This window comes from Carettochelys insculpta, chromosome 1 (assembly GCF_033958435.1).
Source record: "Carettochelys insculpta isolate YL-2023 chromosome 1, ASM3395843v1, whole genome shotgun sequence".
Lineage (NCBI taxonomy): Eukaryota > Metazoa > Chordata > Testudines > Carettochelyidae > Carettochelys > Carettochelys insculpta.
The window spans coordinates 353,181,876-353,201,333 of record NC_134137.1 but is presented as its reverse complement, the minus strand read 5'-3'; the positions used below and the strand labels follow the sequence as shown (position 1 = coordinate 353,201,333).

Below are 19,458 nucleotides of genomic sequence, written 5' to 3'. Positions count from 1 at the left end.
TGTAAGAGGCTGAAGCCATCTTTCCCTCCCCACAGCCCTTTTTGCCTTTAAAAGATCTAGTAAGAGTGTGCTAAGGCTCAGTGATTCAGATCACTGAGGAGAGCCACAATCATCCCAGTGGTAAAACGGATGATTGACAGCCCAGGTACATCTTGAAGACAACAGGTTGGATTTATGTTGTGTGTATGGGGGATATTGGTGCAATAAAATGTGATTACTGAGATAGTCTGTGACCTCCACAGCAGAGTCAAGAGATTATGCCATAAAATTTTGAGTATACATTTTCTGAGGATTTGAAAGCAGTTTTGAAGGCTATGCTCAGTGGCAGAATGTATAATGCCACCCAACAGATATGGCATCATAGACAGAAGGGAGCTAAAAATGGTTGGAGAACAGGATAACAGCAGCTGCTTGGCTTTTATGAATAAACCGGGGGAAAAAAAACATTTTTAAAAAGGAAATACGTGAGGACATGCTCCCAGGAGTGTTCTTTACCAGAAATTGGATTACTAAAAATCCATTTAAAAAAAAAATACTCCAGCTGACAAAGCCATTTAAATATTTCACTTGCCAAAGGAGCATTACACAGGTGGCATTGTAAGCACATCCTACACTTCACGCCATTTGGTTCAGAAAAAAAAGCAGGAAATTTTCCCAACTGAAAATACTAGAGCGTAAAACTAAGTGGTAACTAAAATACCATTCATGTTAAATTTGCTACAGGTGGAGCTTCCGGGATTACTTGGTTGAATGTCAAGACGAAAATTCAAATCAAGCTTGATTGTCTAAGCTACTCTCTCTCTCCCTCTCTCAGGTTTGGGAATGAAGTCATCTACTTCTGGTGAAAAAGTGATAAATCAGAATACATACATGACCATATTCTTCAAGATCCCCCTTGCCTTCTTCTAATGTAACAAAATCTCCACTGGGAGTCCTATGTAAAGATAGTCGACCTTTCTTTGACCTTTTGTTGGGATCCGCCACTGGATCCTTAAAGACATTCACCTGGAAATCAAAGTGAGAAGACATTTGTCTAACAGGAGACAGTCAAATGAATGCTCATGCACATGGTGCTAACAAGTGATTAAAATGTGAAGAAATACAAATAAAGCAGAACCTCAGAATTAGACACCAGAGCTAAGCACTGACCAAATGTGAAACCAGAAGTAAGAGGAAGCAGTGGAGATGAAAAAAAAGTAAAATACAGTACTGTGCCTGCACTGCAGCTTAGAAGGTAGGCACACATGGGCTCCCTCCACATGCACGGGACCCATTTACTGCTAGGGAGTAGAAGATGCCAAGATTTGTAGGTAAAGCTGTGAGTGGTTGCTGCCAGCCCAAGGCATGTATAGCAGGAGCAGCACTGGGGTCTGCACTTTTGTTTTTCAGTAAACTGCGGATACTGTTTTCATTTCCCACTCCCCCACATGAGCCCCTCAGCCAGGGAAATGCTTGCCTGGAAGAGCTACCTCGCTGCTGCTGGAATTCAACTAAGAATATAAACTGATGGAGCCAAAGCAGCATTTTGTTCAGAGTTATGGATAACTTCTATTTCTGAGATGTCTAACTCTTAGGTTCTATTGCAATTTATGATAAAATGAATGAAGAAGCAGGACGTACCCCAAGACCATTGGTCACTACATAGCTGCATTTGAAGGAACAATTTAAGAGATCCCTAGTTAATTTCTGCAGCAAAGCTCCACCAGATCCAAAGGAAACATTTTCAATACTCCATTTCTTCTTCTTCATTCCCTCCACAATCTGTTGAGAAAAAGAAACACTCAGAAAGGAATATATTTTAAAAGTGCCATTTTCTATACTCTTTTTATTGCACATTTTGAGAAGATGCTCTTTTACAGACAATCAAGTCATCTAGCATTCAGGTTCCAGAAGACAGATGTAGAACATCAATACTTGGCATGCTGTCTTAATTTTAACTGAGACTTTTAGTCAGAGAATTATAAAATGTTACTGCTGGAGAACTATTATCTGTACTGTAATATGCAACATAAACTCCATACAAAACACTTCCCAAGAGTAGGGTAGTACAATATTGTTTCCTTGCCCAAACTAAATCCTTCATGGGCCGTGTCTACACTAGCCAAGAACTTCGAAATGGCCATGCAAATGGCCATTTCAAAGTTTACTAATGAAGCACTGAAATACATATTCAGCGCCTCATTAGCATGTGGGCGACCGCAGCACTTCAAAATTGACACGGCTTGCTGCTGTGCGGCTTGTCCAGACGGGGCTCCTTTTTGAAAGGACCCAGGCAATTTTGAAGTCCCCTTATTCCTATGAGCAGAGGAGAATAAGGGGACTTTGAAGTAGCCGGGGTCCTTTTGAAAAGGAGCCCCCTCTGGATGAGCTGTGTGGCAGTGAGCCGCGTCAATTTTGAAGTGCTGCGGCTGCCCGCATACTAATGAGGCGCTGAATATGTATTTCGGCGCTTCATTAGTAAACTTCGAAATGGCCATTTGCATGGCCATTTAGAAGTTTTTGGCTAGTGTAGACATGGCCATGGTGATGTTCAAGAGCCTTCTGTTGGCTGTCGAAATTGTGGGACAACTTCAGATGTCAAAGAAGCTCAAGTTGTACGATGTATTCTGAAACAAAGCGATCATTTCACCCACCCGCACCATGAGAGGGGCTTTGTTTGTCTCTACCCAGAACTGCAATAGAGCAATTCTTCCTAAGGATAGAAAACTAGAGTTAGTTGTATTAGAGATCTCCAGGATGGTAGTCAGGAGGCAGAGTATTTGCTTTACCCTTTTCTTCAACCAAAGTTCTTGAGAGACTTTTTTGGCATATTCAGAGGTTTTGACATGTTTTCGGAGACTTATCAGAAAAAAATATAAATTGCAATCCGATCCACAGACAACTTAGGACTTATTTATTATAAATCTTCCCATAACACAAGAATCCTCTAGTTCAGAGTCGTTATTGACGTATGAGCTCTACCTCCAATAGCCAGAGAAGTGGATTGGTTGAAGAGCTGTTTCCCTGAACTGCTGCCTCTACTTGAGCTTGGAAAACAAATTACACCCCAGGTGAAGAAGCTTCCCATTCTTGGACCCCTAACTACCTGTGAACAGACCACTAGAGTGAAAGTCCCTAGCAAGAGGATTCTTCTGTTAAGAAGGCACAATTAAAAATAATTTACAATCACAATTATTTATTCCCTCACACAGACAATCCCAAGTCTGAAGTCATGACTGATGAAATGACAACCAGGCCATCCAGAAAAAGGGAAGAAGAAGAGCTAACAGTAAAAAGATTGGGGGAGAATATGCAGTGTTGCTATTGTGGTATCTGTCTCAGGATATTAGAGATAAGGCAGGTGAGTAACTCTAGGCTCTTCTGGTCTGGGAAATATGCTTTAAGTATCACAGCTAAATACAAGGCAGAACAAGGTGTTTAGCATTAGTTAACACAGCTCAAGGGACTATTCAAGATGAAGCAGACAGTCCAACACCCCTCCATGATAGAGTGTATGTTTAGTGGGTTATGCATTTATGAACTGTCCCTTGAAACACGTTAACTATTTATGCTGAACAACTATGTTTTACTGTGAACCTCTGAGCATGTTTCCCAGATCTGACGAATAGTTCATTGTGAACTTGTCTCTCACCAAAGAGAAGTTGATCCAGTAAAAGATATTGCCTCACTCACTCCCCTTGTCTCTCTCACTAGGGGAGAAGGGCAGACTGAAAGATCTGGCAAAGCAAAGCAGCAAGATCTCAGCAGCATTTTCAGGATATTTACCACACCCAGCTGTCCCCTTGCATGGTTTGTTCCGGGTCTTAACTTCCAATAGGCAAGCCTGAGGCTAGTGACACTGAACATAACGTTTTGCAGAGCTGCAAAGTCCGTCTAAGAGACAGATCTGCTGTATGAGGAGATAATACAACAAAGGGGTGCACTATTCAGGGATAATGTTCTGATCATGGCAGACTTTTCCAAGCAGTCTCAGGCCTGGTTTAGGCTATCAAACCAGGTCAATGCACACTGCCTTGCACTGACCTAACCGTGCATGTGTCTTCACTTCAATTGGGCTGCTACTGATAGAAGTACCCTATTACACCAACTTATCACTACCTTCCCGAGCAACAGAGTGACATGCTTAGGTTGAGGCAGCCTCAGGGTAGACACTATGTTACTTGTATCAACCATTACTGGCCTCCAGCAACCTGGATGGGCAGATAGCACTGGATCTCCTGGGTCTAGTGGGAGAGGAGATGGTACAATCACATCTCTGAACCAGCCATAGGTGCTTGGACCGCTAGAGAGTAGATCATTCTGGGGGATGAAGGAGAAGGGCGACAACGACCAGTAGCAGCACCACATGAAAGCCAAGGAGCTACACAGCCAGCATATTGGAAGGCCAACAATTGATCTATTACTTTTTATCCTCAGTGGAGAGCCCACCCCACCAGCACTGTGGATACTTCTGAGGAGTCTAACAGGCCCCCCCCTCCAACACCCTCCTGCTGTGAACCACAAGGAAGATGTGGTAGAAGAGGAGCATGGAAGAGATCCAGGCTCACTGCTCAGCTCTGTCTGTTTTTGACTCACCATGGTCCAACCAGTCCTACTAACTGAACACAGACAAGCCCAACTCAGGGGAAGGAACCCTGGATAAGCGTGTGTTTTAATTTTAAAATAAGGATCCCAACTCCCAAAAAAGTTTTGATTTTTCATTAATTCACTCATGCTAGAAGAGACTGAGTGGTACAACCAAGAAAGAAAGTTGCCCTCTGCTTTTCATTCCACTCTGGAATTAGGTAGGGGGTCCCCATGGAGCAGTATATGCACAGGGGTATCCCTTAAATCCTCTAGAAAGTTATTGATAATCTTACATGGAAGTGCTCTGCAATCCTCTGCCACATGTTTCTAGGCAGGACTGCCTTTGTTTCTTCCGCTGCAGTAGAACATTTTCCCACACTACCCATTGATAAATTCAGCAGGCACAAGCTGGCAACATATGGGTCTAGACAACACTGGGACACCAGAAACAGCAGTTGGTTCTCTGCCTCTGGTGCCCACAGGAGCAAAATTTCAGTTAAAGCCACCACCAACTGTATAAAATAGTGCCAGTATTCACTGTCACTGTCCCGAAACACTGGAATCAATCAACTGAGCTATTACTACCTCATACTCAACATGGTTAGTGCTGAGCAGTGCACAAACAATTGCAAGCAGAAGTGAGAATGCAGCACCTACAACTTTTGGGGAGCAAAGGGAGTGAGTTCAGCATATTAAATTTCATCTTCCTTAACAAATATACTAATAGTACCTCTGATTTATCTGCCGCTGCTGCCATTGTGGCCTTCAGGTTCTCCCCCTCCACACCTGCAGAATGCCTGAGTCAGACAAGGAGGAGAAAGATGATGTCTCAGGGTGACACATTCCAGGAGTTCCTGCAAGCCAGTGCAGCACTGAACAATGAGCACAGAGCCTGGAGGATCAGCACTACCTGTCATGTGGAGAAAGATATAGAGTGGACGAAGATTCAGGAAAAAAGGAGAGGGATATGTAACGGGACATACTGGGATTTCTCAAGGAGCAGACAGGTGCTGCAGATGGTGGTACACCTGTGGGTTCAACAAGTCTATGCTTGCCTGCCTCTGCAAATTCAACCTCCCTATTACTTCACTCAACATTCTACTTGGTATTAGGGATCACTGAAAGCGCTTCTACCACTCCACCCAAGCATACCGAAGACAATCATATGCTAACCTGCAAAAGCCACATGCCATGTTTATGTAGTTGAAATGGACATGAATATTCTTTCCCTGTAGTAACAGGACAGGCCTTACTTGTTTCAAAGGCTTTAAATTGACTACTTTTATACAGATGGTTACAGAATGAAATTCTATACTTGAAAATACAATTACTTGTCAAAACTATGATTCTGCCTCCGCCCCCGCCCCCAGATGTAATGACTTCTGGCAAACCTCCATTACTTCGGCCTACTGTGGCCAGAAGCTGCAGGGTCTCCCTGCTGTACTGAGCTGGTGACTGTTGTAAGGCCCCACAACTGAGCCCTGCATTTTGCCATGCATATTTTTAGTAAAAATCATGGACAGGTCATGGACATCTGAATTTTTCTTTAATTCCTGTGACTTCCACGTCATGGCAAAATCTTAGCTTTATTCATCATTCTTAGTTCACAACATACACCGTCTGGTGCTGAGCAGTTCTGAAAGCAACCAATTACGTGTTACTGCACAATGTCACACAACTCAAAAGGATCATCCACAAAACACTGAAGTGCATTGACCATGCACTGTTCCTACATATACTGCTATTGACACATGACTCATACCAGGCCACAAAACAGGAGGACCTGATACAAACACCACATACTATCCGGATTAGCTATTAAAATGCTATTTCATAGTCTCTCTTAGCTGTACTGAGCTCTTCTAGTAGCCTTATACCTACTTGGCTGTTCAAATTCAGCAGACAGCCAACTGCCATCTACACTCTGGCAAAAAACTTTCACCTTTTGCTTCACAAATATTATACAGGACACAGCAGGCAATTAAAACCAACGGGATATTTTCTTTTCTCACCAAGGTCCAATCTTGTGACTAAGGACCACCAGCAAGCCTTCAAATGACCAAAGGTACATTCAAACATCATTCTACACTTTCTGATCTGGTAGCTAAAGTATTCTCTGGTGCTGTGGAGGTGTCTGGCTTCATGAAGCATAAGAGCAAATGTGAGGCTGGACTCCCAAGTATCACTATTGGCATTTCAACGGTGCCAATGCTACTCTGTTGATCAGAAAACAAACCCCTTGCTTCCAGCTTCCTGAACAGTTCTTCTTTAGCAGCCCACATCAATACTGTTAAAGTATCCTTAGCGACCCAAGGTGCGTGTATTACCATACAAAAGTAGCCATTTCTCAGATATATTCTGCGGCAAGGTGGTTTCATGCCAAAACAAGAATATGCATGCCGTCTATCACTCCACTGAAATTTGGGAACCCCACTGCTGCAAATCTACCTGCTATGTCCTGCACACTGCCAAGAGTCACAGCCCTGCACACAACAGCACATGATGGATTTCCTTATTCCAGCCATGGCTCAGGTTCCCAAACCTGCATGATGATGAGATCTCACAAGTCACTGCTTGTTTCTCTGGCCACAGAACAAGTGCTCCATTATCTGGAGTTGCTCCATGAATTCTATCAACACCCTTGAACTGTTTCTCACTGTCTGCTCTCCAAGGTATCACATCTCTTCTTGTGGCTCTGAAAATACTGCAGTATTATGTGCCTTGTGCTTGCACCATTCGTGACAACAGTGCAGCGCTGTGTGGGCTCCATATTTCTATCAGAAATGGTCAAAAAGCCAGGATGGCTGTGTTGGTTTGTGGATTTTGAAAAGAAGGTGCAAATATTACATGAGATATGAAATTATGGGATGGAGATTAATGCATTATGGGAATTTGAATCCCAAGTTCCTAGTCACCCCTGCAACTTGTTTTGGCTCCATCATGCATTGCCAAAAGTTCTCAAAAGGCTGCGTGCTGGAAGGTGGTGAATTGTAATAAGATAGCTACCCTGACATACCATATTCTGCACTGACAAGTGCTCGTGGTATGTTTAATTCAGACATACTAGGTGTGGTTCACTGTCCCATGTAGTGGCACTGAGACCACTCAGAGAGAAAGAATGAGTCTCCTCTATGGCTTTAGCTGAGAGCCAGCTGGATTTTAGCTCAAGTTGTAGAGGTTCATGAACTAAGTTCCAGAGGTCCCAGGTTTGATTGCACCTGTTGGCATTACATATGCACGCCGCTGATGCAAGGAGCCTAGCAATATACTAACTGCAGCAGCTGTATGCCAACGTAACTTGAGCCAATGTAAGTTTGCAGTATAGACACTGCATCGATTAAAAAGGGAACCATCTACACAGAGGAGCCTTAAAGCGCCCGAGTTTATCTGACTTCCCTTACAGAATATGGTTAAAGTCCAGTGCCATGATAGGGAAGCCAAAAGGTATAGGTATATTAAAAAAAAGGGCAGCAAACATGACACAGCAGCTGAGACAACTTTGACAACTTTCTTCCCATCACATGTTTAGGGGCATCATTTCCCCTCTAACACACACATCCCTACAGCATTTCCAGCAAATACAGATTCCTCAAAATTGACAAGGAGAAAGGAATGTCAGACCTCCCTGTTGTATTTCCATTTCATGAAATCCTTGAGGCAGCCTTAAAAATTTCCCTTCTGAATATCTAAAAGCTTTTATTGTTTTTAACAATGAACGTCTTATCTTCTGAAGCCAATCACTAGGAAGTAACGTCCAAATCAGAGTCCCCTAGAGAGGAGAAGTCTTTGAAAGGGAGTATCCCTCCTTGGGAGATTAGAGTCTTTCCTGGAAGCCATTTGTAGAAAGGGAGTCTGTGAAGGATAAAATGATTGAGTCACCAGGGATGGTGCCTGGTCCTGCCAAGAGTGCAGGGGACCGGACTTGATGACCTCCTGAGGTCCCTTCCAATTCTGTGACAGATAGCTCAGTGGTTTGAGCACTGGCCTGCTAAACAGAGTTGTGAGTTCAGCCCTTGAGGGGGACAGTTAGGGATCTGGGGCAAATAGATTTAAAAAAAAGAATGAGTTTCTGAAATAACTGAAGGAGATGAGGAGGAGGTAGAAGATTATGTTCAAACTCACTTTCAGCACAACCTCCAGAAGTTTTTAGAACCTGGCCACCCACCAACATCTTATCCAGGATCATGAGGCTGCCTAGGAAGACCACTCTTTTTGAGGGGACACTCCCAGGTTAACAGGCATTACCAGTACAGAAAGTGGCTTACCTGGGCTCTGCTTGATTGCTGTAGTAGATTGTGCATATTGGGGAGTGGTGGTGGTTTGGGGGGGGGGGGGGGGCGGAGATTGGGGGATATCACAGCTACTGAATTGACCCTCTGGAAGCCAGCATCTGGCTGCATGTTTCATGCATCCTGTCCATAACATCTCTGTGTGGTGAGCCTTCTTATGCAGTTGGCATAACCCTCAATTACCTCAGCTGATGAGCAGAAGACCCTTGGGTAAAAAGTTGACTTCAGCCCATCCACATAGGTCAGAGCGACTGGGTGGGTTGTAGAGTATGACCATGGCTAATATTATAGCAAAGCTCTCATTCTACCACTGACTTCTGGTGACAGACTGCTCCTCCCTGGAAGCACCAAATGTGGAGGAGGAGAGGAAGAAATTCCTTTAATCTAAAACCTCAAGGTCTGCAGCCTTTCCCCAGATAAAAAAAAATACCTCTCATAGAGCTGGAAGGGACTTGAGAGGTCATTGAGTCCAGTCCCCTGCACTCACAGCAGGACCTATCATCATCCCTGACAGATTTAAAGAAAAAAAAAAATCTATTGGCCCCAGATCCCCAAATGGCCCTCTCAAGGGCTGAACTCACAACCCTACATTTAGCAGGCCAACGCTCAAACCACTGAGCTATCCCTGCCTCACTTAAAACCTAGCCTGCCCCAAATAGCCCCCCTTAAAGGCTGAACTCAACCCTCAGTTTACAAGACCAATACTTAAACCACTGAGCTATCCCTCCTCTCATAGGTAGGGCAATGCTACATGGAAGAAGAATTTCTCATTGTGGTGGACGCAGCAAGAGAATTTCTCATTGTGGTGGACGCAGCATGTTGTACTTTCCAGCCCCCACGGAGGCAACAATTCAGGGGTCCAGATTTTGACCAGCTAATCCAAGGGTTCTCAAACACCATTGCACTGTAACTCCTGGCAACAAATTACATGACCTTTTGATACGGGAACCCCTAAGTCTAAGCACCTTTAACCTGGGGAGGGGTCCAAAACCAAAAGGGCTTCAACGCCAGATGCAGGACTATAACCTGAGCTGTATCACCAGGGCTTTGGCCACGGGCCATGGGACTGTTAGTTTGCCTTTCGTCCCAAGGCCTGGCAAGTCTAATGCCAGCACCGACATCCCCATTATAAACAGGGTCACAAACCATCTGGGGTCCCACAGTTTGAGAACTGCTGAACTAATCATTTCTATTGTAGGCACTGTTAATTCATCAGTCATGATCCCAAACTAGAGGATCCTCTAGTATGAGAATTTAAAGATGGCTGAAAACTGGATGCGCAGAGATAATTTCTAGAAAGTCTACTAGTTTTGTAATTAGCAGATTGGAATGATTTAAAAGTGAGAATGTCATAATAAATAGTCAAACAGAAGATTCCTTACCTGGGCTAGCAGTGTCCCCTATTAAAACAAAGATTTAAAAAAAAAGGACTTACACTCTTTGTTTCATCTAGTTTGGACAGTCAGCCAGACTCTTATTTAATTCTCATTCCTGGTTTTCATGCCATACCCCTCACCACAATACCTGGTACATGACAGTTACATTTGAAATTCCAACATTGCTACGGAATGTTTAAAGTTAAAACAAACTTTCAAGGAGTTCAGAAGAAAAGTAATCATGATTAGTACATTTTAAATGATTTCCCACTAGCTTTTCTATACGAAACCTGCAATGTATTCCACATAAAAATGTAAAGTGCTTCTTTAAAGCAATCCAATCATTGATCTCCTCTATATCAGCACAGGAGATCTGGACTAACAGCAGTAAGAATGCCTTTGCAGTAAATATAAACTTGGCTCTCTTGTAGCAAGTGGCTTCGACTACTTTCACACGCAATGCTGTTTTGCTAAAAGGCTTGTGTGGGGAGTAGGGTGGGAAAATTAATACACGTTTTGATATCCTATGTTTTTGAGTTCTAAATGGGAAAGTAATTTAAACAGACTTATCCTTTGTGAACAATTTCCTCTCATCAGGATTAGAATATCGTTTCCTGTCCAATTTACACCTGGCAGCATAAACACTATTTTCATAATCTCAAGAATAGCATCCCATCCCTCTTCCCATATACATTTTAAAGTCTAGTCATGATTTTGTGATAGACAAATGTGATGCTAATTGTGGCTTCCTAGAATTTTATCAGATTCAGGGAAGTCTTACCAGAAGTTCACTAGACTTCCTCTGGAAAGACTGTGAATTTAGTCAGCCAAATTCATTGCCGGTGTAACTCCATCAGAGTCAATGGACTCAAAACCAAGAATGAACATGGCTCAGTATATTTCTAATTCACCCCTGAATTCTGTTTGAGCAATTGTTAGGAAAGGAGCTTATGATCTCCAAGAACAGATACTGGAAAAAAAGCTTAAATTAGATGTTAGCAAGTTATGTATTAAAGTGAGAATACCCAGATTCAGTTATTTCATGCTTGCCATTGTTAACACAGATCTTCTTTATGCAGCAAGAGTATTCTCTTCAAATCATTGTTTCCAAACAAACCAAGAAAATCAGATTTGCTTTTTGGGGCTGTCACAGTACAAGTCTGCTAGCTGTTTTCCATTACAAGGCAATCTTCCCTCCAACATTTGGTATTACTTGCTATACCAGCTGCAGGACAACTCATTTCTACTGTCCTCAGAGGACCTGCCAGTGACATGTCAACTGAAGGAAGTGCATAAATAAGATCACACAGTCCCGCTCTGCACTTCCATTAGACAATAGGTAATTAGTTTCCAGTGGGTAATACAAACTTTGGCTTCTATATCACTGAAAATTGTATTTTCACTTTTATCAGTAAGAAATTACGCACCCATCAGACTATCATGCACCAGCTGTGTAACGTGGTATAATTTTACATTAAACCTGGATAGCTCAATTATTCTCATTAGCTGGGCTTTTAAACATGTCTCTCACCCTATTTTATATTAACAATAGTTTGTAGACACTTCTGCATTTGTTTTCAACTGTCTCTCCTTCAAAAAGCACAAATACACCTAAAAAGTTTAAATGCAGATGTATTAAAATGTGCAACCTAGCAATCCAAACTAGTTAATTCCTACTATCACCACAGAACAAGTCATGGCAGACATACTAAATACAAATAAAAGTATAGATCTCTTCCCTGAGCTTAATCCTAATTAGTTTCAACATGAGATGGATTAATGTAAACAGTGAGGTGACGTGGGAAAATTAAGTTACAACAGTTAGATTAGAAAACATTTTAGGTTATGTACTTTTAAAAATTCTTCTTGTGATAAAAAATATTTTCTATGTTTGGGTTTCTGGGCAGTGTCCAGAATGAACGGGTCCGTAAAAAAACATTAACGTCTGACAAACTGTAATACGCTCCAGATTAAAGGAGGACACTTTCAATTTCATCTGACATATTAACAAGACACATACCTCTTGCAGCGTGTTGATATCCACACCATCCCCCTGAATAACTCTGATATAAGGGGGCAACACCTTGTAGCCTTTTGCATTTTCTACAACAGGGAATTTCTTTCCTAAGATCTCCAATACCTGTGGGAAACAAAACTGAATCAATCTGATTTCTACTTCTTCCATTTTAGCAAAGTTAAACACCAAATCCACGTAACTTAATTCATTTTTGTTCGCATTCTGAGAACGTGGCTCAAAACACAAATCCATGCTGTACTCCACTCATTATGGAAAGGGTGGCTTTGAAGAAAATGGGTTAGGAAACAATATGATCTATACTAAGGCTTTTTTGTGGAGGTACGTGCCAGTACACACAGCTCCTTCTCATCAGGGCACCTGGCTGCTGACACTGCCAATGGAAGCGTGGCACTGTCTCCTTTTTTTTTTTTTTAAAATAGTGTTTAAAAAAAAAGCAGCACTAGTCTATCCAATCACATAGGTAAAGAGGAGTAACCATGCTATGCAAGAAGTGAATGAACCCTTCAGATTTCTTAGCTCTATTAGCCTCTTACATTGGAGATTTTCTTGTACTTGCAGCATGTGTAATTCTTTGCTTCAGTGTTAAGGGACTTCATTTTCAGGCTTTTCTTAAAGTCAGTGAGAAATGACACTTCTTGGTGTTTAATTAATGCTTAGTCAGCCTCCAATTTTAGTCCTATTGTAGGTGCTGAGACACGAAAGTGTGTGCCGTATTGAATCTTTCGGCATTACAACTGAATTTCATAGCTGCTTCAGGAACAATATTTACCAACTGATCTTAGAGAGTTCTGAAAGACAACTAAAAACCATTTTTGGTTCTTTGTAAGAACTGTAAGCAGTAGAGAAACAGGCTGGTAAAAACTAAGCTATTTGGCACATGGAACAGTTTCCTCAAATAAGGTTAAAATGATAAATTTCTGCATCTCTCCCACATGAAACAATCCAGTGTAGCAACTGTTTTAGATAATCAATACAATTCCCAAATGTGTTAGACAGCCATTTCAATGTTCTATAGGATTCTATTAGGAAGGATTACTGTAAAAGTATTACCTTTAAGACAGTGTCAAGAGGATTTCCAGAATCTGGTCTAATAATCAATGGTGCCTCTGGACTTCTGGATACAATTAAATGCCTTAAGTCCTCACCCCATATTTTTTCACAAGCATTGTAGATGTCATAGCTGTCACTGACCACAGATACAGGCACTGAAGAAAACTGTGTAACTATGTGCTCAAAAGCATCTTTTTCATGGTCTTTCCCCCAGGCAGTTATGGTACTGGAAAAGTCAGTTGAAGATCTGTATTAGACTGAAGTTCATGAGCCAACCAAAATGCATATTTTGTATTTTTCTGTATATAAAAGCTATTCCATAACTAAAGCCAATGATAATGCAACTGACTCAGTCTTTTAAATATTTTCAAATGTAAAAAGAGCTGAATCATTGTATGGCTGCCAGTACTTTTACAAGGAACACTCTCAAAAGTATTCCACTTTAGCATCTTATTATCCTTCTTAGGTAGTGACCCAACAGACTTCACATATCTCCTTCAATCTGGAGGTCCACAGTACTTTTAAAGGGCTCCTGTCTGCACTTCTCAAATCTGGAGAGCAAACCTCATTGGTGGCTAATAAAAATCACTCTGTAGATTAGAGTAGAATAAATAAAATCTCCCTCCGCTTTGACTGCAAGCAAGTTCCCCAGAACTGGCTACAAGATAGGATGGAAGAGAACCTCCTTGCTGGTAATGGTGCGTGAGGTTCTGTGTCCCTCCTTTTGCAGATAGAAAGTGGTGAGATGAGTGAAGGAAGAATTCTTGCGGAGGTAGCTAGAGGGGGAAAAAGTGTCCATAAGCCTATGAAACCAGCCTGAAGGGAGCATCCCTCTGGCCATGGTGGTGGAAGGAGAAGGACATAGTCATCTGTTACTAAGAAGTAGATGAGATAGTAAGTGCTTTGCTATGCACTTGACTTCCTCTCTGGATCAGCTCCTTCAACCTCCAGGCTGAAAAAGACTGGCTGTTCAGCAGTAGCTTAGTTTCACCCCCTACTCCTACAAGAGTACCATAGCTAGGGGTGGCACAAGTGAGTGATGCATGGCACAGTGAAGGGATTTACTGGGTGGAATGCTGGACTTTTCGTAAATGCTGATACTAGGTGGGAATCTTATTCATCTTTACTGTAACAGTTCTGTAAAACTCCAGCATATTTAAGACCATGATACCGCAAACATGCAGGTACAGAACAATTTATATCACTACGCCTATATTAACTACAACAAGGCTACTTGTGCTTGAAGATAAGCAATGTATGTCTGTAGCATTTGAAACAAACTTCTCCTGGTAGCATAAAAATCAATCACTTCAGAGCAAAGCTGCTTCAGTGTTAGCAAGGAAACATTGTTAGCACTGACTGTGCATATACAAAATGAACTGGAATGATTCAGGATCGTTACATTAGGCAAATGTACATGTATTCGCAGGATCAGGATGCCAGATTTTACACAGCATTAAAGTAATTGCTAACTTGCAAGCACACAGGCCAAAATTTTCAAAAATAGAATCTTTAACCCCGATTTATGTATGGGAGGGTCATGATTTTCAAAAGCACCCAAGTGACCTTACAAGCAGTAATCTTATTGACTTTTGGCTTTACTCCTTCATTAGCTTTCCAGTTTAAGCCAAACCTTTGTTTTTATGGCTTCTGGAAGTTGAATATTCAGAAGATGGTGCTGGTTAAAGAACGCACAGGTTATTTGCTTTGTGAATTTGTGTTTCTCTTAACACATGGAGATGTCAGTGAGGCCCTGAACTTGCCTTTTTCAGCAATAGATGAGTATTTTTCTACTGGGAAATGTCACAATTAAAGAACACCTGAAATTTTGCTCACAATGAGGAAGCTACAAGTATGAAACATGCCATTTAGTCATTTAAGACTACAACATCGGAAGAATCAACACAAGGAGTTCTAATTTAAATGTTAACTGATTTAAAAAAAGAAACCCATGATATTTATCCACTCTGTAGGAGGTCTCTCCCAACAGGCACCCTCAGCAATGGTGGCAAAGAAATGCAGGAAGAAAGATTTTATTTCTTAGCGTAGACGTAGCTTTAAAGGGGCTGCGGCAATAACAGTAACATGCACTGCACCTGCCAGCTCCAAGCACAGAACTCCAATCCTTGAGATCCTGGAACAACTAGCTTGGAGAGAATGGCTGCAGTATGCATTTACCAAACAGAATTTGAACAGGGACTACTTTTAGCTGTTCACTTTAACATCAACATGCCAATGAACTGCATAGAACGTTAGATAGGACTATTTCTGATCCAATTCAATATGGGTAGATCTACACAGCAATTATTTTGCAGTAACTATCTTAGCATCTACACAACACAATCGTTATTTCACAGTAGTTTCAAAATAGCAGTTGATTTACTTCAAAATGGGTAAACCTCATTCTACGATGAATAGTGCCTGTTTCAAAATAGCTGTTTTGAAATATGCTCTATTCCCTGTGGCTGTTGCCTACACAGGCACAAATCTTCGAAATAATCATATTTCAAAGATTATTAATGAGGCGCTGAATTGAATATTCAGCGCCTCATTAGCATTAGGACGCTTCCAGCCGCGGTGCTTCGAAAGCACTGCTTTCGAAAGCACACAGCTCGGCGCGGCTACACGGGGGTCCTCTTCGAAAGGACCTGCACCTTTTGAAATTCCCTTATTCTGATCGGGATAAGGGGATTTCGAAAGGTGCAGGTCCTTTCAAAAAGGACCCCCGTGTAGCTGCACTAAGCCACATGCTTTCAAAGTGCCATGGCCGGAAGCGTCCTAATGCTAATGAGGTGCTGAATATTCAATTCAGCGCCTCATTAATAATCTTCGAAATATGGCTGTTTCGAAGATTTGTGCCCGTGTAGACACAGCCTGTCTTAACAGCACCTATTTCAAAATAAGCTACAGTGCATCCAATGGCTAGTTCGAAATAGTGTCTACACACAAAGAGCCTATTGCAAAATAACTAAGGCCTATTTCAAAATGCATTTGTGTGAGTAGCAGCTTTATTTTGAAATAATAAGCTATTCCAGAATAGCTTATTTTGAAGCAAGGCTGCTGTGTAGACATAACCCAGGCTTCCTTCAGTTACATTTTAAATTTACAGTTGCTTCTGTCAAATTTAAAATAAGAAAAGCCAAAGCACTGGTCAGCCTGTTGAACTTCCATGAACTCATACAATAGTTTTACTTCCAGTAGTCATTCAATCCCGTACTTAGATTGCTCCAGAAACACTAACCTGGACAGAGGATATTTACTGCTCAGAGAAGACCACTATCCAATTTTAATATTGGATTTACTTTGTATTCATGCATGCTAGCTTACCGGACTAGGATATTTATGACAGTTAAACATTGGATTCTTATCAACAAAGAATAATACAGAGTAGTGCAAAATTTTTATCTGTTTACGAGGGTAGACTGGATATTACAAGTTAATGAGACATTCATCTCTGTATCAGAATCCAGTATATGGCAGGTGTGGCTGAAAGTTACCTGGTAACAGAGATACGATGTTTGAAATGAATGCATGTCAGTCTTACAGTGTTCAGTCTTACAACTGATCACCATTCCCATCTGTCTTAGCAGGGTGAGTGGAGATCAAAGATTGATGACATACATAGGGTAATTCTTCAGCCAGAGTCCTGACATGATGGGAAGCTTACACTCTAACTGCCTCTGCTTGGGAGAGAGGTCTTAGTTGCCAGTGTCAGCACTCCCAACTTTTCATGCCTTCTTATGTATTTTTAGAGTGCTGTGCTATGGAATTGGGTCTCCAAAACAACTGTTTGCACTATAGGGGACACAAATAGTCCAGATATTTTAACTACGAGCTTACAACTTCATTTAAAACACAATTACATTCTTATTTTGAACCTAAATACGTTTTGTAAAAGCAGATTGGTACCTTGTCAGCTGGTAAGGCTTATTTCTGCCTTAACAGCTGAATTAGTATCTACACATGTTTTCTATACATATAGAAAGACTGAAGAGGTTTTCATCTGTCTCCTTATATGGAGTGAAGCAGGAATTTCCATATGCAAAGAAAGAACACGGAAAATTAGTTGTGTTAACACTAGGAACAAAGAAATTCAGCAAATGTTTTGACAAATTGGGGAAAAAGATCTTACCTGTGTTCAGCAGCTGGAATAGAGTATCCTGGAACAGGGTCTTTTGTTCCATAGTACTTTTTAATTAAAGCAATTCCTGCTACTGTGTCAGTTCCTTTAAAGTTAACCAAGTGAGCAGATGCTCCTATTCCTGCTGTCTGAGAAAGAGTGACACGACTTTGAGTGACAGTGCCAACCTAATTATCAAGTGTTGTACAGTGTTAAACAAGAGCTCTGATGAACTGAACTAATTCTAGTTTCCCCCTTTACTTATACTATGCAGAAAATAAATTTCCAGATTTCCATAAATAGAAAAGCTCTCCAAGGTCTCAATAGTTAAGTAAACAATAGTTTCTTTAATTTTGCACCAGAAGGTACTAGGAGAATGTTCTCATGAAGTATTCCCAACAAACACTGCAGCGTGTAGCCAGACTTTCACAGCAAGATATTAAAAACAGAAGTCTGAAATAATTAAAGAAGTATGTGTGCCAAAAATGCCACAAATTCCTGGCTATATAAAACATTAACCAAAATTAGACTTTGCAAACTAATGGGCAATTAGTCTTACCTCTTGCGATGAAACACCTCTGTAGCCAAAGTCGTGGAGTTTGTATTCCAGTCCTTCTAAGCTGCCAGATGTCTCCAGCAAATACTTTGCCAAAATTTTCTTCTGCTCCCTGGAATTTGTGGCCACTGTGATTGGATACCATGACTGAACAAGAATAGTCTATAACAAACAAACCAAACAACCATGAACCAAACACTATTATCAGGTGCACAAAATTAAATATATTTAGTCAAGATGCAAAATCCCCACTTGGCAATGAGCCAAACATAACTGGTACTACTGGTAATAAGCCAACAGAAAATACATATGAGTCCGCAAAGGCTAAACAAATTAGGTATGGCAAACAGTGTCAACATCTGTACAAGTGACTTTCTGGAAGAGTACCACCCCATCAATCTATCCTGTTCACTCGCAACTAGACTCTTCTAAAAACGAGAAACATTTCTTGGAAGTGATGCCAGAAATATTGTCTACATCCAAAACAGTTTGCTTAAAATTCAGATTTAAACACAAAAGTCAAATCCCACAAGGCATATGAGCACTACTGTGCATTTCTCCCATTATTAAATAAGCATATCACACAAGATTTCTGCAGAAGGCTTTGATGGACAGATCTTTTGGAAGCAGAAACTAGCCGGTTCCAGAGATCTTATCCAAACCCAAATACAATAACCGTGAATCCATTTTTCATGAAAGCTCAATTTTTGCAGACTGACCTCAATCCAGTTTGTAAGCCAATAACACTCTGGATCCGTGTTTTCTACTGTGAAGAGTACATTTCCTCTGGGAATGACAGAGCCTTCAGGAACAGCCTTTACTTCTATTGGAAGATGTCCTTCATACTTCTGCAAGAGAAATTAACAGCCTTCAGTGGCCAGCCCTGCTCCTAGTGACTTCAGTGGAATACAAGCAGACTTTATATTTGCTAAAAAAAGAAAGACTTTACAATGAAAAGCTCAACATTTAAAGACAAAAATTCCACTCAAATGCACCCAAGCCTAATCATTTAAAAGATACCAGTTCCACAAACGGCTATTTAAACATCTTATTCTTCAAACCCACTCATTTAAGGAGACCCTGCTGTTTTACTTTGTTTTAAAAGTTGAATTTAATAGGTCTTTGGCACGCAATTTTCTGTGGTCCTTTACCTGGACATTTAGTCCATTTATCATCCATTTTCAAAATGGAATCATTATGTCTCAGTACAGAGATTAAGTTTAAAGATTAGTCGTCTTAAAACTAAAGTTTCATCTACTTGGTCCACTGACCATGGAAGCCAGTCTCCCAACATCATGTTCTTTCAATTTTAAAGCTATTCTTAATAATGAATAATTTTCATGATTGAAAGTTAAGCACTGTGGAATACGATGCAGCAGCCTGCTTGCAAATAGAATAAATCATGAGACAGCAGCTGTAAAAGAACTAAGAAACCATTGAAATAGCATGAACGAAATTAATAA

At 41.1% G+C, this 19,458-nt stretch overlaps 1 protein-coding gene across 1 annotated transcript in view; it reads right to left on the bottom strand.

Moving 5' to 3' along the window:
• Positions 1-19,458, bottom strand: part of NAMPT (nicotinamide phosphoribosyltransferase) — a 50,544-nt gene that overhangs the window by 6,530 nt on the left and 24,556 nt on the right. Inside the window, exons 4-10 of the mRNA XM_075016593.1 lie at positions 18,715-18,843; positions 17,999-18,157; positions 17,452-17,588; positions 13,320-13,545; positions 12,252-12,371; positions 1,621-1,761; positions 871-1,005 (exon numbers count right to left, since the gene is read on the bottom strand). Coding sequence (XP_074872694.1) covers positions 871-1,005; positions 1,621-1,761; positions 12,252-12,371; positions 13,320-13,545; positions 17,452-17,588; positions 17,999-18,157; positions 18,715-18,843 — 1,047 coding nt within the window. The remainder of the gene's footprint in view (positions 1-870; positions 1,006-1,620; positions 1,762-12,251; positions 12,372-13,319; positions 13,546-17,451; positions 17,589-17,998; positions 18,158-18,714; positions 18,844-19,458) is intronic.